Source organism: Oenanthe melanoleuca, chromosome 3, assembly GCF_029582105.1.
Source record: "Oenanthe melanoleuca isolate GR-GAL-2019-014 chromosome 3, OMel1.0, whole genome shotgun sequence".
NCBI lineage: Eukaryota > Metazoa > Chordata > Aves > Passeriformes > Muscicapidae > Oenanthe > Oenanthe melanoleuca.
Window position 1 is genome coordinate 92081818 of NC_079336.1, and position 24961 is coordinate 92106778.

Below are 24961 nucleotides of genomic sequence, written 5' to 3' on the forward strand. Positions count from 1 at the left end.
CCCGGGGCAGGTGAAGCTGCAGCCCCGCGCCCGCTCCGAGGGGCTGGGAGCGAGGGCGGGGAGCGGCCCGGGGCTCCCGCCGCACGGGCAGCAGCCGGAGCGGCAGCGGGAGCGGGGAGGAGCCGCCGGAGCCCGGACCTGCGGCGGGGAGGGGAGGGGCGGCCGCGGCTCCCGGCGCGCCCCGCTCGGGGCCGGCGCTGGGCGAGCGGGGAGCGCGGAGAGCGGCGCGGAGCCGGGATACCTGGAGCGGGAGCGGGCTGCCTCCCTCCTCTCTGCCCGGAGCCGGGATACCTGGAGCGGGAGCGGGCTGTGACCCCTCCCTGTCCGGAGCCGGGATACCTGGATCGGGAGCGGGCTGCCTCCCTCCTCTCTGCCCGGAGCCGGGATACCTGGAGCGGGAGCGGGCTGCCTCCCTCCTCTCTGCCCGGAGCCGGGATACCTGGATCGGGAGCGGGCTGCCTCCCTCCTCTCTGCCCGGAGCCGGGATACCTGGATCGGGAGCGGGCTGCCTCCCTCCTCTCTGCCCGGAGCCGGGATACCTGGATCGGGAGCGGGCTGTGACCCCTCCCTGCCCGGAGTCGGGATACCTGGATCGAGACCCCGTTTCCTGCCCATCTGCCCCGGTTTGCGGCTGGTGAGTGGCGAGAGCTGCGTACCGCTGGGTCGCTTCGGACCCGGCCGTGCTTTGGGATAGAGGTTTAACTCAGTGCGTTTATTTACGCTGTAACGCTACTTTGTAATGCAAGTGGGCTCCTGGGGTTGTGAGAGACTTTTCGGCTGCGTAGAAATGCCGGAGAGCATAGCTCAGGAGCCTGGCAGCGCTGAAGAGGCTGGTGAGAAAGCAAACCCCCGTCCCCCGAGTCGAGATGCTCTTTGGGCAGATGTGCTGTGATAAAAGTGCTGTACGAGGTTTATCGTTTGACCTTCACAGCACGGCTCAGCAAATGGGAGACTTTAAACCCGTTCACGCTTGGGAAATGAAGCGGGGGGGAAAAAAACCCAACAAAAAACAACTCGCATGTTTCACTTTCGAAGAAAATTATTGCCGGACCGATAGCGTAAAAGTGCTTTGCTGTGTTTTCTGTAGCCAAATGCAAAGAATGCTGTGTGTTTATCAAATAGGTGTGACTGCCAGTGTGTACCTGCCTGACGTTCTCACTGAGTCTTTGCCTTCTTTAATGTAGTGTAGAAGGACATTATGTTAGTGCTTCTGTTGAAATAGGAAGAAAAATGCTAAAATCAGTAACAAGTCTTGTTACTGTGTTCAAACATAGCCTTCAAATTTGGACAGAAAATAGAAAGTCTAATTCTAAGCAGATGGTGGAGAGGTTTCTTAACCTCTTACATAACATCAATATAGCCAGGATGATGGTAGACATAGCTGGGGCCATATCTTAAAGAGTGTTTTTTTTGTGTCCATTTACAGCTGTAATAATTTCTATTTTAATCCCACAGCATGATGAAGTAAAAACCTGTGGAACTTTCAATGCAAGTAACTCTTTTTACAGCCAGAAAGAGACATATTTTGTTTTATCCCCACTCTGTGTAAGCAGGATTAGAGCTATTTTGGAATAGAATATTTGCAATTAAAAAAACGTTAAAGTCTTTCATATGGTAATGGAAAGTCAGTAAGTTGTGTAAACAAGATTTAGTGCGATGACAGTGTGGCAGTTGTAAGCAGTGTTTGGGTTTTTTTAACAACTTTCTGGGCTCTTAAACTGTGCTGAGATACACACCTGCTTTCCAGAGCTATGCACATTTTTTCTTGAAGTAGTGTGGTTCCAATAATTTCTGCTTGTAGCTGTATCTTATTCCAAAGCTCAGAGTATTTGCAGCTTTTTCGGACTTTAGTACATTTTTTTCCCCATTTTGTCTCCATAGATATGCTTTTTTCCCCTCTTTTTAAAAAATTTAAACTTTAGAATCATACAAAACTTCTGGAATAGAATTCAGAGCTCTTTGTTGTTGCTTCTATATACTGTCTAATTATATCTATTGTAAATTTTGACTTTGAAAATACTTTGTAGTTAAAACACTACCATCAATTTCTGTAGTCAAAGCCCTGCAAATGATTTCTGGAAATGGTCTGCTGTTGTTTTGCTCTCTCTATGCCAGGAGAAGTAACTTTAGCTTAAAAGCAACGCAAAATCTGTTTCTGAAGGTCTGAAGAATCCTGGTTTTCCCACCCTTTGCAGTCTTTCCCAGCTCCCTCACCCCACAGCTGTTGCTGGTGGATCCATTCTCGTGCCAGCTTGGCAGCGCTGGTTGGCTGTGCCCATCTGTACGTGAGCTGTGGTGCTGGCACAGTGACATCTGGAAACTCCCTGTCACAGGAATTGCAGTTCCCCAGGCAGCCTGCGACATAGGAAATGAACTCATGGAGTCTCAGGTTCAGGACAGGACAGCTTCACAGCCCAGCAGGCTGTCCAGAGGGGTGGCAGGGACAGCTGGCTCTCACAACACTTGGAGGAGGGGAAACTTCCCCTCTGCAAACCTTGTCTGTTAACTCCTGCCTTGTGGAACAAGGACTTAGATTGCTAAAAATCTGCTTTGTTAATAGGGTGACATTAGTTGGTAAAATGGGTATTTATAGACTGCAGAAAACAAACTCATAATGGCATTTCTCAAAAATAGGAGCTGTGTTGTACCAGTTCTCAAAGTGAAATGGCTGCATTAATAAAGATATCAGGTAAACCTGCTTGTTGATGAAATAAGAATTTGAGACTTCCTGAAGCTGAAATGTGTACATTTAATATCCTTTAAATACCTGAGGGGGGAAAAAAGGAAAGTACAGGGATGGCTTGTTCTGGGAAGTGCCTGTATTTTGTACAGAGAAAGCTTTTCAGGGAAGAGGTAGGGGTTAACAGCTGAAATGGAAAAGCAAGAATCGAGGTATTGAGAGAAACCAAGCACCACATATGATAGCATTGGAGTAAGAGGTGGAGAATTTGAAAAATGTCTAGCTGAGAGCCAAAATGAAGATCAACAACCATAAAACATGAAAAAGAGTTTGACTTGCTAAAGACCATTGCAGTGATAGATAAGTAGACATCTCCCATGAAACCCAGTATCAAACACCAGGCACCACCTGTTACTTCTCTGAGCACTGAGAAAAAGCAAAGATACAAAGAATTCTGGTAATGTGAAGGAGGAGCAAGCCCTCTTTTAGAGTGGCTGTGCACTGGTTGGCACAGCAGACAGAGTCTGGAGAGGATTTAACTGAGTTTACAGACTGTGAGACTACTGGCCACGTTGGAAAACTTCAGCATTTTAAAGGACTGCAAGGCCATTACTGTATTTCATCTGGAAGGAGCCTTACCAGGTAGCTAAGTGTTGTTTTTTTCAGAAATGCACTGCTTCTAGAATCCAGCTGGTTTAGATGAATTTTAACATGAAAAGATGTTTTTGTTACTTTAGACATTGTGTTCATCTCAGAACTATGATGTTTTGTAGCTGACAAGTCTGCAAAGTCCATAAAGCCTGGGCTGGTTCAGCTGGCTGAGTGGTGCAATGCTGAGTACAGCTGAAAAGCTTTAGATAACTCTGAAATGAAATTTGAATTTTGTTCTACCTTAAATGAAAAATCTAAACTCTTAAAACAGTTTCATTTTGCTTTTGTACAAGTTACCGATTTGGGGTATTTTTTTTCTTATATGGTTAAAACAACCCTCAACACTTGGCTGTTCTCTCTTGTCTTCTAAAAATCTATAAATTATCTGTACCAATATATTAAGTTATACTAAATTTCCACTACGTCATTCCCTCTTGGATTTGCACTTCTGTCATTCCCAATTGCAGGCATTATAAGTCCAGATGGGATTTGTTGAACCAATGTTTTTTTAAGTCTGGTTGGGGGTTTTTTGTTGTTTTTTTTTTTCTTTTTAAGAAACTGAAATCAAGGGAAAATTCTTTCAGTTGCAGTCAAAGGAACAGGTGAACTTAATCCAAGTTTTAAAAGAACAAGCTAGCTGGGGAGCACCAAATCCCACAATGTTTGTGTGGCACAGTATTACTTTATTTCCTGAAGGGCTTGCAGTGCAGATGGCAGCTGTATGCTGGGTGAGCTGTGCTCACTGTTAGCTCCACAAATAGTAGATGGATTACTCCATAAAACTGTCATGAAGGAATATCACCACTGCAGACCATGGTACATTCCAGATATGATAATCTTTCAGGAGTTGTTTTGAACTGCATGGCTAAAGTCCTTTCTGAGGAGTTACTGCTATCAAGAGTGCAGTAATGAAAGACAATTCTGGTTTTCTTCCCTTAGCAGTCCAGCTGGCATAATTTCTAATGAGATGATCACATTTAAAATACTTTGTGTCCAGTTAGAGACGTGGGATATATTAGAGAGGTAGATTAGCTCTTTTTCTAATGGTATCAATCTTCTATTAAGTAGGGCTGCCTGCATTGAACCTGTATTTTCTACAACCTCATTATTCATAATACCTGTCCAATGCATCAAAGCTTTCAGGTGTACATTTTCATAAGTCTGAAACCCCACTCTGCTGGAGAGTGCAGATCCTAAAGCAGTCTGAGGAGTGCAGCAAAAATAAACTTCAACATTGAAAGAACTCAGAATTCTCAAAGACTGAATTTTCAAAGATTCTTATGTTTAGATTTTTTTTTCATGATCAGCATGTTTTTAGATTTCCCATGCCCGTGTCATATTAAAAATCTTACTATGCTTTTACTTGTCACATCTAAATTGGCTTATTTATTCATCCTCTAAAGAAAAGACTCTCAGCTGTTTCATTGGGCCATTGTTACATCTCTCTAAGTTCCCAGTCACTGCAGTTATGGCAGAGACAAAATGCAGTCAGGAGTTTCAATGTGACATCTGCAGGTAAAGTCTTGCTGTCAGTGGATTTACAGTCACTTCTGCAGAGAGGGACACAAATGAAGTACCATAGTACAGAATTCTTAATCCCCTCAAACACGAGTGAAACAAAACTCAGATGACATTGGCCTGGTCAAATTCAGTGACTCAAAATAGAAAAGTTACCAAACTAAATGAAAATGTACAGCCCAGCTCATATTACAGAGAATTGGTTTGAGTCCCAGTTCTTCTTAGCTGTGACTGAATAAAATATTTAATCAGATGGCTACCTTAGCATGAAAAGTAGTCTTGCTTTGAAGTGTCATTGAAAGAATTTCAAGGCAAGCAGGTGCTTCCACTGCCTCTCTAAAAGATTCCATAAAAATGGACAGAACTCAAGAGTTCCTCAAGGCTTAGGAAAAAAGAAAGAATTGGCTCTATCTGTTAAAATTTTCATGTTTGAAATGGTTCATGAATTGTTCAACATGAGAACAAGGCAGAATTACATGTTGTGGTACTGATGATCTTTTCTTCAAATTTAGTAGTTCTAAAACGTTTCTGAACAAAAGATGCACAGGTAAATACTGTCTCTGTGTAAATAAAGCATTTATCTTCTGTCATGTTAAATGGAGGCTGCTGAGCTGTCTGGACAAAAGTTACAACTCCTGTGTCAGTGATCTCAAGGGGCACAGATACACTGAAGGGCCAAGCCCGTGTGTCTGCTGGGATTGCCCAGCTGCTGTGGGCACGAGTTTGGGCATCTCTGTTTGGCATGGGTGTGCCTGGCACAGGGATGTGTGCTTTCCTTCATGAAATGATTGAAAACAGCTGCTAAAAATTAATGTTGTGAGTGTCCTGGGTTTAAAGCAAAAGGATATGTGTCTGTCTTCCTGAAATATCAGTTATTTGCAGTCTCTCTGTTTGCAGTCCTTTGTATTCAGTTATTACAGTAGACAGTAATTCCAGCAGTGTACAGCAGATTCAAGTGATAATATGGATGGGTCCAACTAACTTAGAAACAAATGGAACAGCATCACTCTGCAGCCTGTCTCTTATGTGAGTGAGTGTAAAAATATGCAGCCTGAAATTCCTAAAATGCTGCCAGACACCTGGAGAGGAGCTTTCTCTGCCTCTATGTCCAGCTCTCACCATGTCCACTGAAGTTTGATGTTGCCTGCAGTACAAGAGAAAACCAGACTGCTGAAACACAGTGGAATTTCACATAACTAATGTGTCTCTTCAGACCAAACTGAAGTTTAGCCAGCCCCTTGAATTTGCTCTCTGTGCTTAGCAGAAAGTCCTTCTTGGGCTTGACTTGCCTGGGCCAGGGGAGGGGGTACCCAGCAGGAATGTGTGGAATTGAAGGCTGGAAAAATTTGCTTGTCAAGCAGCATATTCTCCTGTTCTGAGCAGTTGGTTATCTAAATGAAAATGATTTCCCAGGGCATCTGGCTCTGCACATGATCTAGAACAAATAGCTGAGGATTAATTTTTGTTTCAGAAGTGGAGGATTTAGCTCTGTCTCAGGAAGATGCTACGCAGGGGGCTGCCAGGGGAAGCATTCCAGTCAGCAAAGCACTTTCTGCTCAGAATTAGCATTCAGGCAATTAAATAGCTCAGCTGGCTGGGCAGGCTTAGCTCTCTGAGCACTCAGCAAAGGCATCAGGGAAGAAAATGAGTTAGAAACTTCCCTGTTTGTCTGCCCTAATCTATGTGTGTTGTGCCTCTCTGCAAAGTTCAGTGTCTTTAATGCAAGCCTTGCAATTTGGACTTGCAATGCTGTTAAATAAATTTGGTGTTAAGAAGTCAAAGCAGTTGTAGTTAACTGATTCTGTTTTTTCAACAAGTGTTGATTTATTCTTCTAAGTAGTACATAATTAGTGTTTTTGTTCCTCTTTCTCCTCCTCTCTCCCCCAGGCCCATGTAAATTGGGTAGCAAACTCTTGACTGAGTGTGGTGTTTGACCCTTTGTGTTATTTATCAAAATAATGATTGCCAACTTAACTTTTAATCTTATTAAAACAAAGTTATAGTTAAGATGGGAAAAATTGGTTGCTGTGAGCATCCCACACAAGTTTTGATCTGGAGCTGTGGTCACTTCTACAATGTTAATAGTGCTCATTTACCTACATATTGTTTGAAAAACCTTAGGAGAAAATATTTTAATATCCTTTGTTTACAGCATGGTATGTTATGTACTGCCTTTAGAATACATGTCACTAAGAAGCAAGAACTTCTCAATCAGCAGTAATTCAATCCTGGGATTATTTTTTTGTCAACTTGGGAAAAACATGTGGTTGTATTGTATCTTTTCAGTATTCATAACAGTTCATTTTGAGCTTCTGCTAAAGACCTAGTCTGCTATTCAGAAAATTTGATATGTCTGCTTAAATGGCTTGATTTATTCAAATAAGGCATTTCAGAATTTCTATATAAACATGAATATGCCTCATTTTTAATGGAAACTGGAAAGGAGATTACTGTAACCAGCACATTATTAGTTATTAAATAATTTCTATTGTGTGGGCTTGTCTCCTGCAGGTTTTCAAAGCACACAGGTAAATTGCAGTGCAAAGTGTGGATGGTGACACTGTTTATACCAAAATCTGTTTTTATAATAGTGGCTATAGCTTAGTTCTGTGCACAATGATCTTGCTCTGTGCATGTCAACCATTAATTGTTAGCTGTGACACAGACACTGACAAATCTCTATTCATTTGACTTATAGTCTGGTTTAATCACTGAAAATTGGCATCACTTTACTCTTAACATTTTGTTGAACAAATTTAAGTACACTGAAACATTCCTGGCAGTGTGCATGACTCCTTTCTGTTTCACTGTGTTGTGAAAGGTGAAGCTCAGAGCAGAGTTTTACTCACATTAATCTAACGTTATTTTGAGCACCTGAAAACACTGCAGCTCTCTAATCTATGCTTTATTTGTTTCTTCAGGAACATCAAGTGTCCACTGAGAACTTGGAGCATGGCTATGAGCAACACCAGTGACTCTGTGGTCCTGAGCAATGGCAGCATCTTGTCAAGTGCTGCTGGCCCAGGGGGTGTTGCAGCAAGTGATGGAGACATCACGGTCCAGCAACTCCCATCCAAGGAAGCACCAAGAGCAAAACCAAGTCCAAATGGCTGCCTGCAACTAAATGGTACAATCAAACCATCCTTTCTGCCTTTAGACAACCAAAGAACTCAGCAGATGTTGTCCCAATGCTGCCATCCTTGTCCATACCACCATTCCTTAAGTAGCCATAACAGCAAGCAAGAATGTCATTCAGTGGTTGGCAGCTCAGCACCCTCTCCTATGACCTCGTGCTGCATGCAGCCACACACTGAGTACTCAGCCTCTATTTGCCAAAAACACAGCCCTATCTATCAGCCTGCCTGCTGTCTTCAGCCCTCCCCATCCTTCTGCCTTCACCATCAGTGGCCTGACCATTTCCAGCATCAGCCTGTGCAGCAGCACATAGCCAGGATAAGGTAAGCAGGTTGCATTATTTCTTAGGTGATGAGTAATCTTTCTCAGAACTATTTTGTTTTTGTACAAAAGTAGAGGATCTGAAAGGAAGGTGAACCACATATCTTTCCCAGTGATCTTACAGAACCAAGTCAGGAGATTTGTTTTTCTGGGTGCCATGAATATTCCTGAAGTGAATTAATTCTTTCTTGGGAGAAAAAAAAAAGGCTGGTTTTTTTTTTCCTTTTTTCTTGGGGATTGTTTGGAAGCTCATTTGCTCTTTTAGAAGACACAGGATATACCTCTAGTGTGTAAAACAAACCAGTACAGAGATTGCTAAGAATACACTGAAAGATCTGGTGTGTGTGCATAGTCCAAAACATATTTTCTTAAGAAGATGCATTGGAAAATACTTTGAACAATTCTATTCTCAAATGTACAGGGTGTTCTTTCATTGTCAGGTCAGCTGGTTCAGTGGGTTGCCCTCATGTCTGTCCAGTGTAGGTTATCTGCAAAGCTTTAAAATTGTGCTCAGATTGAGAAATTTGAGATTGTTCCACATTTTAGTCCTTTCTGTTCTCCATTTTGTAAGAACTTGCCTCTTTGTATTTGTTAGCTTTGGAGTTCCAGGGCTTCAAGGGGCAACAAACACAAGAAAAATCTTCTACAGCCTCCTGGTCCTGGGCAAAATCAGTCAATCTAAGGCAGTTTCTAAAAACCAAATTCCCCATTGAAGGAAGACACCTTGAAGCTTTTAAGCAAGGTTATTATTTTTTCTGAGTTGTAGTTGGGCTAAAAGGGGTGGATTTTCATGGGAGCATTCAAAATTACCCTTGTCCCTGTTCTCCAACATCTGCAAGGTTATTAAAAAATTTGGAGCTGTAAGTGTTTCCTCAGTCAGTTACAATGATTTTTGTCTTGATGAAATATATGAACTAATTTTAAACTCCTAAAAATATGAGACTGGGAGAAACATGTAATGTGGAAAAACTCAGAGTGAATAAAGCTTTTTTCTCCTAAGGTAAAAGCAGATGAAAATAGAGATGATAATACAGAGCACAAATCAGCTTTCTCCTGCCAGTTATTCCACTTACAAATGGAAAAAAATCATAGTTGTCAGAACTGCTTACAATCAGAGATGATTTTTCCATCCTATACTTGTTTAAATGTCAAGCAAAGATGTTGTATAATTTTGTATGCAAAGGTATGCAGGAAGTTGAACTATTGTAGGATCAGTCATACTTCTCAAACTGTTGGAATGGTTGCACTGATTTCACTGTTTTTCCCTTTGTGCAGCAGGGCTGTTAAACTTCATCTGTATTATTCCATAGTCATGAGGAAGGGAACAAATGCCATCCATAGTCTGGGTTTCTGGTTCAGAAATAAAAACAGTGAAAATTTCTTCTGGATATGATAAAATAATGTTTTCTGTCACGCTTCACAAAAACTGTTTGAACTGCTCTGATTGGGCTCTTGAGCCAAAATGCTGGTTTTTCATCTTGCACTTCCTTGCTGTACCATACACTTCTACAAAAATGTACAGAAATTATGGATAATGATTTATGATAAATGGTTTGTCTTACTGTGAGCAGTCAAAACAAAGATGCAATCCCACCTTTAAAGCACCTCTACTTATTTAGTCAGCTCTGTTAGCATACCCTGCATATCCCTATCAAATGATTACTGGACTGCTTCCATGCCTTTTCACTCCTTAAACTGCCCATGGCTGCATTAATGGAAAGTGTGTACAGTGTGTACTGATCTGACTATCACTTAGCATGGAACAAAGACTTCTTTTCTCTCTCCATACTCAACAAGATGTGTCTAAATACCATAGTCTCTCACTGCATTGTGAAATTATCACCCAGAGAGGCCACTCTCCATGTAGACATGTTGGGAAATGGTAAAAACTGGGAGCAACTGCACCAACACTGCAGGTGGATGGATGTGCACTGAGGAAGAAGCAAACTGCCTCATTTGTAGCTACTTGGCATTGCTAAAAAGGAGAGGTGATAAATGTGTATTCATTTTTTATGTGCTCAGGTAACTTCCTGTAAACAGAAGAGTAACATTTAGGTGTGTGATATTTTAATGTGATCATTGTTTCACACTCTCAATTTTATTGCAGTTTGAGCTTATAATCTTCACAGCAGCTTCTTCTCCAGGTATTTTTATTACAAGGTTCATTGGAAATCATCCAGCTTTATAAAATGTGTATGTTTTAACAGGATTATTTAAAATGCAGGTTCTCATACAATACATTAGTTAAATTCAATATGTAGTCAAACTACACTTAATTTAGCTTCTTTCTATTTAAAAAAAATGCATTCAAATATTGTTATAGTTTCAAGAAGGTGAAAATATATGATTAGATAAGAGGAGGGTGAACACTCTTTGCAGACTGTATCACTGATGCTTACAGCTCTGGGCAGGTAACCAATTGTTTCAGCACAACAGGTTTTGTCAGGTTTTGAAGCCCAAGGCTTAACATTTGTCAGTGACCTAATATTAAAGGAATGTGGCTCTGGTCTATCATTGCAGATTGGAGTGAGTAAAGACAGATTGAAATAATGCCACACTTGTCCTGTCCTCTTAAAGCTAGCTGATCTGGAATTTTGTAGAGGGTTCAGCTTTGAAGTTTAACTAAATTACATGGAAATGTCGTCTATCCACTGTATCGTGAGAGTCTGGACAACTGTTAATTTTTTTTAGGTTGGTGGAAAAGTTCTATAGCATAAAAGAAAATATTTTTCGTGGTTGGTGTTTTGCAGCATTGTTGTGGTAAAAAATTCTATTGCAAAAGTAGGTAAAAAAGGTCAACATTTGGCTGTAATGATTCTGATGATTTTTAGATGTTTTCCTGAGGTTGCAAGATCTTGAGTAAAGTCTCGTGTGTTATTTTGTGCACATATTAAAGAAGTTGCTCATATAAACATGTTCATACCTCTTTTTTTCAGTGGCCATAATATCCTGACTACATGAACACTCCTGGCAAATTCTAGCCATCTCTCCATAACAGAATGTAGTTGTCTGGGGGTTTGATTTGCTTTCTAAATTTACCTGTGTAGAAGCATGGCACATTTAATTCTTTTCAGTACTGTTGGATGATTTTTTTTTTTTTTCCCCTGCCCTGTTCCTTTGGAGAGCTCATGCTGAAGTATCCCTTTTTGATGGACTGCAGTTATGTATCTCAAGAAACCTGGGGGCTTAGACATACTGGAAGATACGAAGTTACTGCCCCTCCTTTGCTGCCCTTTGCTTCTGTAGTCATCAGCAACCTTCACCAGGGTGGAGTAAGAATGGGGAAAACCAACCAAGCGAGGCTGTGGAAGAAGTGTGAAGATTATCCATAACAACTGGAAGCACTGAGTTAGGAGTCCCTAGGGAAAAGTAAAACTCTGCAGCCCAGTAGCATGCTTAGTGGGATGAAAGGAGGATAAAATAAATAGTGAACAGTTGCATAGTTCTCTCAGAGAGCATTTTAAAGAAGCCAGAAAACTCTTACAATCTTTCTTGGTATTTTTCAAAACCTCTTATTCATATAGGAATGTATGCATGTAAACAGGAGTGGAAGAGGAAGGAGATCATTCAGGAAGTTGTCTCAGGTTTGTGGAAGACATAGAGTAACAGTGGTGGTATCTCTGTTACCAAATGGGATTGCTTCCCTCAGACATCCATGGGAAGTTTTTAGTGGGAAAACACCAGTTAAAAGCTACCTGTGTACTTGTTAACCTTGATGCCAGCTCTGCTGGAATCTCTCTGGTGATAACATTTAGAAGACTTAGGTCTGTGGACTCAGAGACAAAAGTTAGGGGCAGAAGAGGTCAGGGAGCTGAGAAGAAACTGCTGGTGCTGCTGCTAAGGAAAATGCTCCAGACTACCAGTGCTTGCACTTCTGCAGTATCAAAGCAATAAATTCAAACAAGCACTCTTGGCTCAGGGTGAGCCTGCTTTGTGTCATCCACTGTTATTTACTTTTTTAGACTGTACTATTAGTGCTTTTGTCTAAAGCAGACAAGTAAGGAAAACTGTTCTGAAAAACATCTGAATTATCTGTGGTTAAAAAAAACAAAAAAAAACAGGCTGAAAGGATGTATGGGATGAACTCTCCACAATCATGCAATCATCTCAAGCTGGAACCAGAAAATAAAATCTGTTTAAAGACCCACAGAATTCTTATTTAGCTAAAATTTAAGAATTGTTCCTCACTGCCCACCAGCCTACTTTGGAGGTTTTAGCTCCCAAAGCTTAGTTAGTTTAACTGGCTAGATTCAAAATTTTTGCTTGCTAGACCAATTTATATTCTAAAGAAGGCAGAAAACAGCGTCAGGAAACTGGTAAAGCATCCAGACTTATTGTACATCTTGCTTTCAGTTAGATTTAAACCTTCTTTTGAAGTGTTTTGGCATTGCAGATTTATGTGGCAGTTCTGGGATTCTGGGTTCTGCTCTGTCTCAGAGTTCTGTGCCACACACTGTTCAAACAGTACTGCAGATACACATGAATACTTACACTTTATTTAATACCTTAACACAAAGCTCTATAAAAATGAGAAAGCTGTGAAGGGAGGATAGAACATTACAGCTGCCTCTTACCCATTTTAGATTTTTCCTTCTAGTTATTAAAGATTAGAACCAGAAAAAAATAAAAATCTCCTGCTTTTTCAAAAAGCAAGGGAATGTTTGCCAAATACCAATCTTAATAACAAGACTTTGTTATGAAACAGTTCCCTGCTTGATTCCAGGAAAAGGATAATTGTTATCTAGTACATTCTGCGTGGCTTGCAGAGCTGATTTTGTGTATACATGTGAATAAAATATTTTCAAGTTATTCTCATTTCAGCAATATGAACTGTTCACAAAAAATTTTTCCATAGAGCTTTTTTAATAACCTATCCTGTTTTGAAAGTTGTTAGCTTCTGCTTTATTTGATGCATTAAAGGATATTCTCATTTTCTTTTTTTATATGAATTCTATATTAATGTCTTTTGTACAAAATACATATAATTATTTAGAAATGAATAAAGGAGCCTTTCTGCCTTCCCCTAGGAAGATTAAAAATAGGAATCTTTAGGAAGAAACCTTTAGGTCAGATTTCTGGAAGTAGGATTTCTGAAATCAACCTTTTGCAACTAAAGGGCAAAAGCTGTTGCCATCATTCCTTTCTGTGTTCAGAGTGTTGCAAATCTTTTGGTTCATGCTATAGATCAGGAGTTCCTGAAACAATAAAAATTCTGGCTCTATTCTCATTTAAGCATTTATTCTATGCCAAAATATGAGTTCTCCTCTTCTTATTATGAAGCATTAACAACCCAATGGCATACTTGGGATTTTGATGTAGTTGAGAAAAAAGAAAAGGAATATGAAGCCATCTCATGCATCCATCTGAGTCCAAATGTGGGATTCTCTCTAGTGCACATGTGGAGAAGTAGGTTCCCTGTGACCAACTGAACTGGTTCTTTTTCTTTCTTTGAAAAAATTTTTCCTGTCTGTCTAATTTGAGCTGTGCTTCTTCATTTTCACACATTTTTATTTTAGCCTTGCATGATCTCTGAGTGTGATACCTTAAGAGTTTTATTCTGGTTTTATTAATTCATTTACTCTTCCCATGATAAATATTGTGCATTGTTGGTTGTGCAAACAACTTGCTGCACTTTCTGGAGCTCAAAGCAAAGGGCTGACACACAGAGACCAGCATACAAATCAAAATGCCATTTATAATTTGGTGGCTGACCAAATTATTAGAAAGTATTAAGTGCAGTTTAAAAAACCCTCTCATTCTCTGCTGTCCAGGGGATTTTTGCAGGCTTTTAAATTGTGCTAATTAAACATTAGTGTTTGTCAAGACTTCAGGTTGTTTGGATTCAAGCATTTTTGAATAGGAAGGTGGTGCTTGGAAGGTTCCAAGTGCAGCTGAGTACCAGCCTGGCTGCATTTTGCTGTGCAGGTTCTGCTCCTTAGGGAATTCAGGTCGTGTGTGTGCTTGAAGATGGATTTCCTGTGCCCTGCATCCCTCACCTTTCCCTGAGCAACAGAAGAACTCACTCATAACTAGCAATCTGCTGGGCCTTTGAACTGCTGTCTTTAGAAGATGTAAAGCTGATAATGGGAGGGAAGCTTTAAAAAACATGGCTCCTTTCTTTTGTACTAAATTGACTGGAAAACCAGCATCAGCTGTGCTTGTTCTGGGAAAGGACTGATTGGTGTGCAGTTTGAGATGACTTTAAAAACTGAGCATTTATGTACACTTAGAAAAAACCCAGAACATCCAAAATTATGTCAGTTTGTTGGAATGGTTTGCCTGTGTATAGTTGTTTTCATGTACTTTTAATTTAGTAGGGGGTTGTAGTAAAGTTCAGATGTGAATAAGCCAACACCAGACAACAAAGAACAACAGTCTAAACTATGCATGGCCAGTGACCTGATTTTCATCACTCTTTAAGAGATGGGTTTTGAAAGATTTGGATATTTCTACTTAAAAATTTTGAGCCTTCCTTCTGATGAGGGAAAGTGCAGAATGATCAATATCAGCTTTAGAAAGCTTTATGAGTTATTATCATTGTCTCTGGCTCTAACTCCTTCCAAAGTCACTTGTTCTTCCTCTCCCATATTTCAGTATTGTCTTCATCTCCTAGTGAATAGTAATTGATGTGCATGCTTTTAATTGGTTCAGTGGTGCTTGAACAGCAAAACAAAACAAAATCCCAAACACAGTGCAAGAGGGAAATACAGAGGGTACCTGAGCAATTTGGCATTGATTTTGATACACAAAAAATTGCAGTGAGATTCTGCTGAATAGAGACATCTCTTAGTCTCTGCTATCAATTCAAAATAGAAATGCAAATAGAAGGGCAAAGCCTGGACTATCAGTGCAAAATAGAGATGGTACCACTGGCAGATCAGTGGAGGTAAGGGAAGTTACAGGTAGAAATCCTAATGATATTTCAGAGAGCTTTATCCTCATTATTTGCAAATTAGGGTGTATTTTGGTTATTTTCTAGTGAGATCATAAGTAGATTTATGGACTGGACTTGAAAATCTTATTTGCATCACTTCTGCCACTTCTCCCTTATTTTCTAATGTGCTAATGGGATACCTTGCTTCAAAATTATGTTACATTTCCAGTTTGTAGGAAGTTTCATTTGTTCTGTCAAATGGATGAACTTTTTCAAACATTTTGCTGAACAGCTTTGATTATGTTAAATCTGTTTTATAGTCTGTTCAATCCTAGAGTGCTTTTTTGGGGTCTTAGTTACAATACTGGAAACTTTAAATGTTCAGTAAATATTTTAATTTTATGCTTGTTTGTTACTGAGCATACAAAACAAATTTCATGTCAGGAGATCCAGAAGATAATGTGCATTATATGTGTACAAGTTTTCATTAGCACTAGCAAAAGCTAAAGAGCCTTCTTTGTGCAGTTACATATTAAATCCTTTTAAATATATTAGTTGTATTGAATACACATTTGTTCTATATCACTTAAAAGTTATGGCATTCTAAATTACTAAATTCACAGATATTGGAACAGGAGTTCAACACTGAAGAGAAATATTTGACTAAATTTAGAACAAAGATCTTAAGTATTTTCATTTGCTGCAAGACATTAAACATGCAGAAAGATAAAAACTATTGGTTGTCCCCATAGATGAATAATTTGGAGAAATTGTAAGTGCTTTTAGGCTATCTTTAGAAAATCTCTCTGGTCAAAGGAGGTTTTCTGAGAGCAAAACTGAACCCCTTGGTGACTTAAAATCACAAAGTCTTATATCTAAACAGGAAGGAAGACTGAAATATGAAGCAGTTGAGGTGTGATTTATGCCACTCCAAGGCTCTCTACTCCAGAGCCAAACTTCCATGTGCTTAATGTCAGTCATTAATGCCTATAAGAACATGCACTTCAGCCTGTGTGGAAAGATACCATTGTAAAAACAGGCACTCTTGGGCATTTTCATTCTTGCTGGTATCATGAGATGGGGTTTTTCCTCTGTATATGTTGTGATTCCTTGGGTCGTGTTAATTTCCTGTCTGTCAGAGAAATACAAGATGTGGCCATGACCTTGCATTGCTCCATTCAACTGGGAAGTGTAATAAAAACAGCTTTGAAATAAAATATTTCTAAGGAAGGGACTTTCTGCCAGTAAAAATTTTGAAAACTACTCTAGTCATCATTTAAATCCCTGAACATATCTATTAATTTCACTGTAATTACCAAGAAAAGAAAAAAGACTAATGGTTTTAGATTTGTGAAGGATCTTGAAATAATATTAGTCTGCTCCAAATTAGCTGTTGGCTTGTTTTCAAATAATGATTCATGGTGGTATTTTACTAAGCTTTTTTTTTTTTTATTCTCTTTAATAGTTCAGAACTTTTGTTTAATTTGCCAGGCAGTGCTCTCTGTGGTCCTGCCTTCAGTGCTTCAAAAGTTTAAGGAATATATATATATATAGCTTCAATTAAACCTTTTTAAGAAGTGTATACTTTAAATTGTGTATAAACTTTGCCATTTAAAGCAGGGAGAATCCAGTTGAAGCATGCTTGATGGCAGTCTTCTTATTGACAGTTTTGGAGCAGTGTTTAAAAGTGGCTACACTTGTTGGAGAAGAGTTCAGGGAAAGAAGAATACAAGAAATCCTCCTTGTTTGGAGGGTCTGTATGGCTTGGCTCCTTCATTTGCTCTCAGATTTTCCTACAGAGAAGATGATTTAATTCCTTTTCAAGACAAGTGAACCAAGTAGATGCAATAAAGGGAAAGAGCCAGCTTTCCTATTTCATGATAATATTTAGTCAGTTGTTGAAGATGGAAGAGGAAAGCCATCAGAAGTCAGTATTGCAAAAATGAGTCTCTAAGGAACCTTAAACTGAAGACTTGGTTAGTAAATCCCAGGCTCTTATATGGATACCATTTCTGTGGAGCAGTGAAGAAAGGAGAGGAGGGAAAAAACCCAACAATCCCCCCAGCCTTGGAGATGATTATAATAGAATAATTTCAGTTTCAAATGGCCTGTATCTTATAAATTTATAGAAGTTTTAATTTTAGCATATAATGAGTTATACAGGGTTAGAATAAAATGGACTATTTCAGTTGGAAGGGATGTGTAAAAGGGACTGTAAAAGTGTGAATTGACATCTGTAATACAGTTGCTAAATAGTGTATCAGTTTTTGGTCTGCTAAGTTGCATTTTGCTTAATTTTAAGCAAAAGAATAGTCATATGCACAATATTAAGGAAAGCTGCAATATTGACATTTCACACATTTTAATGGGATGAAATAGCAGTTAGTTTCAGATCATTTCACCCTGATAATGTTGACCTAAAATATATAAAATCCTTTTAGATTATTCCTAGATTTTTTATGTGGGGATAAAACCCGTGAAAATCAGTTGCATTCTTCTTGACTTTAACAAAAATCCTTAAAAAAGCAACTTAATAAAACCTTAAAAAAGCATCTTACCAGAAAATTGCATTCTCTATCTCCTTTACAACATCATTTTGCTGTGGGTTGTCCTGTTCCTTAGAGATGTAAACAAATAAAGCTAAGTGCAGACAAATACAATGAACACTGCATGCTTAAAAAACATCTAGATAGAGTTCATGATTAATATAATGGAAAACTGCTCATCATAGCAAAAAAATTAAATGGGGAGGCTTATAAAAACTTCCTTGGCAACATAATCTGTGGGATTTGTTAAAATGATAAAGCACATAGGTGTTATATCTGATATAACAGCAAAAGCTTGCTTGATATTTAGGAGCAATTCAGATTGTTCTCTGGGGTCAATGACATTCTGAAAACATGAGGATTTTCTTCCTGTGCAGGGATTTAGTTTGTATTGTATGTTCTGATGAAGGATGTACAATATGATGCATATCTCATTCTACCCTGCAGGGATTTAGCTTATCCAGGAGTATAATAATGACAAAAAGCTATGTTTTATCACTTCTGGTAACCAGATCTACCAACAAAGGGAATAGTTTCCCTCTGGCAAAGTAAAGCATTGAGGTTAAACACCTCATAATCCTTGAACAGGAGAGTCTTTTTTTTTTTTTTTCCTTCAGTAAATACAGCTATTTATTGCAACTTACCATTTTTGACTCCAGTGAATGTTTAAGTGAAAAGCAAGTGTGCAAAATGAATTTGTTGTCCTGTGCAGGGCCAGGATTTGGACTTCAAGTGATCCTGATGAGTTCCTTCCATCTCAGGATATTCCATGATTCTATATTGTGTAAATTCTTTATGATAAATATCAGTAAGCTGTACATTCATTTTCAAAGTTTTGTGCAGGTCAGCACCAAAATGACAGTGCTGGATATCATTTATGGGAGAGCATCTTCTGCTTCCCTTAGCTCCTGTCTCCCAGGAATGAAGCAGAGGAGAAGCAACCACACTGACAGTTTCAGATTTACACAATGCTCTTTGTTGTTTCCTTACACCTAAAAATAGGGCACAACAATCATAGGCAGTGCCTTTGTGCTGCCCCATGTCAGGGGCATTAATTTCAGCTAAAAGTCTAAATGGCTTCTTGTTCCTCCAAGGGAAAAAAGAGGAAAAGCCCTTCTGTATCCAAGTTCCAGTCTCTACATCTGCACGTGGTGAAATAGAAATTAAGTGCAGCTAAGTGAAATGACATAAATCAAAAATCAAAGGTTTAGACAGGGCAACATCAGGAATTGTAATTGGAATTTTAGGAAGGTTTGGATAAGTTGGTACAAAGATATGATTTGGAATGTGTTGATACTTTTTAAGTGACTCAAAAAAAACCCCAATTAACATTCCTATCAGTGTAAGCAAGAATGTTCCTATTTAAAATCATATTAATAGCTCTTTCAACCTCTTAGGTTATTGATAGCTGCCTTTTAAACACTTTTTTGAAACGATGGGTGCTTCATAACAGCTAGAAAACTTTTCAAAGTATGCTTCAAAACACAGCTGTTTTCCTAATTTTCTGTTTCATGGCTACATTCTGCAGGAAGCAGCAAGCAGTTTCCTTGGGGTGTGAGGCCAAGGGGTTGCTTACATTGATACCTTTCTCACAACTGAGGTTTGTGAAGAAGGCATGAAAAAGAATGTCTTGGAATATCTAGATACTTTTGTTGTCCTGTGACACATTCAGGTTTGTATTTCCCTGAAATGCTTTAGATAAATGAAACACACTGCAGATGAAGTGTATCAGCCATAGTGTTGTTATTATGAAGTGCCATGCTGAGGAGCATGTTTTGTACCATTGCTTTGTGCCCTGTGATGTCCAGGTGACATAAAGGTTATGAACTAGATTTAATAATACATATTATTTCCAGAAGCTTGTTTTCCAGTGTGATGCTTGGAATTAGGACCAAACTCCCTCTCTGATATACCCCATTCACTTCCATGAGAAAACTCATTCAGTGCTGTAATCTGAAGGAGACTTTGGCTTCCCTGGGTACCCAAAGTCAGGATGTTGCCATGTTGCACAGTGTTTTCCCCTCCAGGAAGCTCAAGCACTGGTCATTGTCTTTCTCAGCTTGAAAAATATGTAAAGCAATCATTTTTTTTATACCTGTGAACTGTCCCTATTCAAGTAGGTTTGTACACAAAGGAACAAGTGTTTTCCACTACCTCACTGTTCAAAATGCTGGTAGAAACATTGAGGTTAAGTGTTTCTTTAGGCTGGAAAGTGAATAATTAGAGCTAATAGTGTAATAGTAATAGAGTAATAGCTTAGTGATGTTCCAGTCCAAAGCTGATCAGTCCTCCTGATACTCAGTTATTTCCTTGAGTAAACTTGCTGGTATTCCAGCAGCTCTTTTTAAAGACATCATTCTTCCTTTTCAACATGTTACACAGAAGGATGCTGGTTATCCAAAATACATTTCATACTGAGAAACATCTGTGGGTTTTAACTAATCTGTTTATCTTTTCTTTATGTATTTCTTAATTGTGTGATGTTCAGACAAAACTTGCCACTAGGAAAGGACAGAATGAAGCAAAACACATGTTGAGCAGGGGCTGACACTCACAGTAAATGGTGCTAGAACAGAACCTGTCCTTTTCTTCATCTTTCCCTTTTCCTCTCTTGGAGCAAAGTGTTTATTAGATTTTAATCAGTGACTGCAGTTCATGCAGTAACGTGGTTTTGTCACAACTGTGATTGTCACTTTCTGCTGTCAGACTTGTGAGAACTAAGTACAAAGGTAATTTAATACACAGATCAACTTGGCTTTTGTCCCAGCAAAAGAGTATAATTCACCATTTCTTTCTCATGAAAACTGATGAGGACTCTTTTGTCCACACTTTATTTCTTGGAGGCCAATGGTGTTATTTAAACTGGGTCAATGAAAGCATAATACTTCAAAAATTAGATACAGCAACATTAATTAAATGGGAAAGATCTGGTTTTGCCATGCATTTCTGTATTTTAGAGCATAACTAAAGAATTTTGGGGCATAGTTTTCAGGGATAACTTTTCCTATTGACCAATATAATAGAGTCATCACAACAGCTGCAAGGGATTGGTTACACTTCTGGAATTTAAACCCGGGTGTACCCAGGTTTTTTCAATGCATGCTTTTCAAAACAAAACAGTTTGATAGCAGGTGTGACCTTTAACCCTCCCTAACTTTGAAGAACTTAATCATCATCATTTGTTCAGCACTGAATATATTTTGCAGGTGGAGGAAACAGAGGGAAATGTAGTTTGGTTTTGATGGGACAGGGGGAGGATGAGGAATGATTGTGTTGGTATTTTTACCCACTTTGTGTAAACTAAATTAGGCAAATTTAATTTTAAAGTAGCCCCCATGCAGAAGAAAACTATTTTACCTGCTAATATAAACTGGAATTGTCATAGAAACCCTTATACAAGTCAGCATTAATACAAAGCCTGTACTAATCATTGTCTCTGAGTGGCTCTGCTTGTGCCAAAGCATTGTCTGATAGTGTTAATCATGGCAGAGCCCATTATGGCACAGACAAAACAAGTGATGGAATGTATATGGAAATTCAGATCTTTACAAATGAAAGCTAGAAATTAATGTTTGAATCACCTTACTAACAGTAAATATGTCTGTTTATGTTTCTCTCTTATCTGTAAACCCAGGAGTCTGTGCTGTGTTTTAAAAAATCTGTTATTCCCAACACTGTGGCTTTGCCCCCTTTTCCATAAAGTTGTGAGGGCACATTCAGCATGTGCTCTGCCTTGCTGCAAGTCCATAAAAGGGTCTGTCTGTTTAAGCATTTCTCTCCATCCAGACTCCTGTTACTGCTCACTTCTGATTCAAGTTGAGTGAGTTTTGACTTCAGTACCTGGTTTCTGATCCTCCAGTGTAGCCTGAGTTGGGAAAAGTTGATTTTGTGGTTGAGGGTGTTGATCAGACAAGCAGTCCCCCAAGCTTGCCACAACTTCTTTTCAGCCTCAGGGAGTTCAAAGTAATTTCAGAACTCTGTTCAGTTGGGTTTCTCTCCATTTTGGCTGCTGGTGAGTCTATTGTAGTACTATCAGAAGTTTTTTTGATCAGTTGGAAAATTGGGTATTCAGTAGGTAGCAATAGGGTAGGTAGGTATTCAGTAGGGTTCAGTGCCTCTGGAAATCAGATTTGTGCACCTAGTCTGAAGCTTGGTGACAATTCATAAATTTAATCTTTTGTGGCTGCGTTCAACAGAGAATCTTTGTCTACACCTTTCCTTAATCCTTGAGTTACTCTGGATAAGTAGCTGCAGATTGGTTGTTCTGCTTTCCCCCAACTTCCTCGTGGCTGAAAGGAGCAAATCTTGCTACTGTGTAGTAGTAAAAACTCTTAGTACTTTGAAGAGCAGCAAATTTCGTTTCTGTATAGTGGGTTAAGCTTTTCTAAAAATCTCAGGCAAGTCTGAAGTTTGAACTGTTTGTCTGTGTGTGAAAGTGAACAAATCTATGCTTTTGGCAATCTCAGTGTGATGCTACTAAGTGATTTATTTTATACCAGTACCTGCTTATTAACTCAGTGCTTTCCATACTTTTTTAAAGAAGTAATATTAAATGTGTCCTTGGTGTTAAAACAAATCCATAATTTAACTGAAGTCGTTGTATGGTCACAACTTCAGAGTGATTTTATGTCACATTATTGAAATTACTTGCAGATTCTTCATGAAGTTTTTTTAAGTGACATTTATGTGAATATTAGTGGTTCAGTAGCTAAGAAATTGAACTGAACAGTGTTAGAAAACAATAATTTTCACTTGGGTTTGCTATCTCCTCAAAATAATGTACTTCATATTAGATTCTTAAGAAGTAACAAAAACTTGCATAAAAATATTTTGTAGAGGCATCCTATGTCATTCTACTTCCTGTATTATGGCAAGACAGGATTTATGGCCAAAATAATTTTTTGTAATGGGATTACAAAGAAAAAAAACTGTGAAACTTTGTGAATTACAGTCAGAATGTGGTGGTGTGGTTGTCTGTTTCCATCATATGCAAACTTTGTCATGATTTTCAATAGTATTGAATTTTTATCATATTAGTTTATGGTCTCTTGTTGAAAACTAGAAAAGCCTTTGGAATAGTAATTCCAAAAATCAGCTGCATGAAATTCCACTTTTGAAAACCCAGCTGTCTAGCTGTAATTATTCTCTAAACTACTTGTTTGCAAAGACTCAATTGAATATGATTGTGGGCCTTTCAGAATAATTCATATCCTAAAATATCTGATTTTTATAATTTATTTGCTTACCCATGTATGAGAATAATTAAACAAATTGGTGTGTGCATGTATATTTCATACATTCTCAATTACCCACTTTTTTCCTCTTTTTTCAGACCAACCAGACCATTCAAGTTACCAAAAAGGTAAGATTCAGTGCTGTCACATCTGAGGTCTGTGGAATTCTAAAGGGGGTAGATGAGGTGATGGCAAAGCTGTTATTCCCCATACAAAGCAAGAATAAGGAATATTCAAAGGAAATAATAAACATTCAAATTAAATCAGATTTTAAAAGTATTTCTTTAGGCAGTGGGTAGTAAACTTCTGCAAAATGCCATGAGAAACCAGGGAGGCAGATAGTATCAGCAGGGTCAACAACATTTAGAAGAATTGATCTGCAATGGGTCCCTAAATAAACACTGAAACAAGGAGCCAGAACCAAGTTCTTTAACATCCCTAATAACACAGGGGCAGCAGGAAGGGTATAGAACATGCAGGGTATCCAAACTCAGGCTCTATTTACAGACAGAAGAGCAGTCTCCTCATTAGTACTAGACCAGAATTTAAAAATCTATGCAGATTTCAATGCTTCTTATTTTCAGCTGTTTAAGGGCATTTTTATTAAAATCTATGCCTGGATACTCCATGCCTCAGTACTTTTTTGAGTAAGGGTTGCTCTGAGAAGTGGCTTGGTTGTATCATCAATAAACAAACCTGATAAGTTTAGAAAATTTCATCATAGAAGTTTTAATTCTTCCTAAAACCCCATGCAGTCTAGAACACTGGGTTTGGATTGTATAGGCTCAGTAGCATGGCAGGCTCAGAGAAAATAACAGAGCATCTAAAACTCAATGCATCAGAGGGGCAACAAGAAACCATCTCAACTGAAAATACATTAATTAAAATTAAAAATAAATTAATCAATCCATCTTTAGGATTTGCTTCCAGTGGAGAGCAGAGCTGTTTGTTAAGTATCTGTTTTGAGTTACAGAAATCTGTGTGTTGATATGATTTAGGTCACAGAAATATCTGTTGTTCATAGTGACCTTTCTACAACACAGAAACTATATATGGTACATTTCTGTCTCTATATGAGCCTGAGGAGTGGTTGAACCTGAGGACATCTGTATTCAGCAGCTGAATTGAAGTTTGTCACTAGCCACATATTATGCTTAAAATAGGAAAATAACCTAAACATTCTCTTTTTTACCTTTTCCTTCTGAAGAAAACATCTGAGGTCTTGGATCCCCTTTTGACAAATTGCTTGATAACAGTGGTGCTTTTAGTGGTGCTAAATATAGGTTGAATTGCTGTATCTCCTAAGTATTTTGAATTACTTACAGCATGAATTAAAAAAACCAGAAAAACAACAAACTAAAACCAAACATTTTTAGGTGTGTGAAAAACATCAGGAGGAAATAAATTAATGAAAGCTGTATGCATTTTAATGGTTCATAGCTAGCTAAAATTATTACCATTCTAACAGACTGAAAACAGGGCAAAATGGCATAAAAAGTGGTATTTCACTCAGTGTCAAACTTATCATTCATCATTCAGTGGAATATTTTGGATGGAGAAAAACCAAGGAGGTAAAAGTGTGGCTATATGTCTAGGTCATTGCAGAACCAAAAAATAGTTCTAATTAGGCATTCAAAAGTGGGAGGCTTTATCTTGATTTAGAAAAGTACTAAAGGATGTGCTTAGCACTAAGGATATCCTTTCTGGATGTGATTCCTCCACTGAGGAATTGGTTTAAGCATTTTCCCCTTGGACTCAGGCATTTTCAGGCAAGTGGTTGTTTATGCCCAATATGTCAGGGTGGTGGCTTCCTCCTCACAGAGAAAAAAACTTATGTTATAGCTTTTTAATGGGTAAAAAAATAAAAAGCCTGTCATCTCTTTAGCCACGTACAGTGGGTTGGGGTTGAGGCTAGTTTTATGCAACTTGGTTGGAGCTAGAGCCCTCAGCAGCACTAAATAATGCCCAGACAGGTAAAATTAAAAATAGAGTGGTCAGTCCT

The 24961-nt window shown here is 38.7% G+C and overlaps 1 protein-coding gene across 3 annotated transcripts in view; it reads left to right on the forward strand.

Annotated features, from left to right (window-relative positions):
• Positions 1 to 24961, forward strand: part of DISP1 (dispatched RND transporter family member 1) — an 84350-nt gene that overhangs the window by 45979 nt on the left and 13410 nt on the right. For 2 of the 3 annotated variants that reach the window (XM_056488551.1, XM_056488553.1), the window contains exons 2-3: positions 7771 to 8307; positions 23058 to 23087. In XM_056488551.1, coding sequence (XP_056344526.1) covers positions 7771 to 8307; positions 23058 to 23087 — 567 coding nt within the window. Of the gene's footprint in view, positions 1 to 179; positions 635 to 7770; positions 8308 to 23057; positions 23088 to 24961 lie in introns of those variants that run through there. The other variant, XM_056488552.1, reaches the window with a different exon arrangement.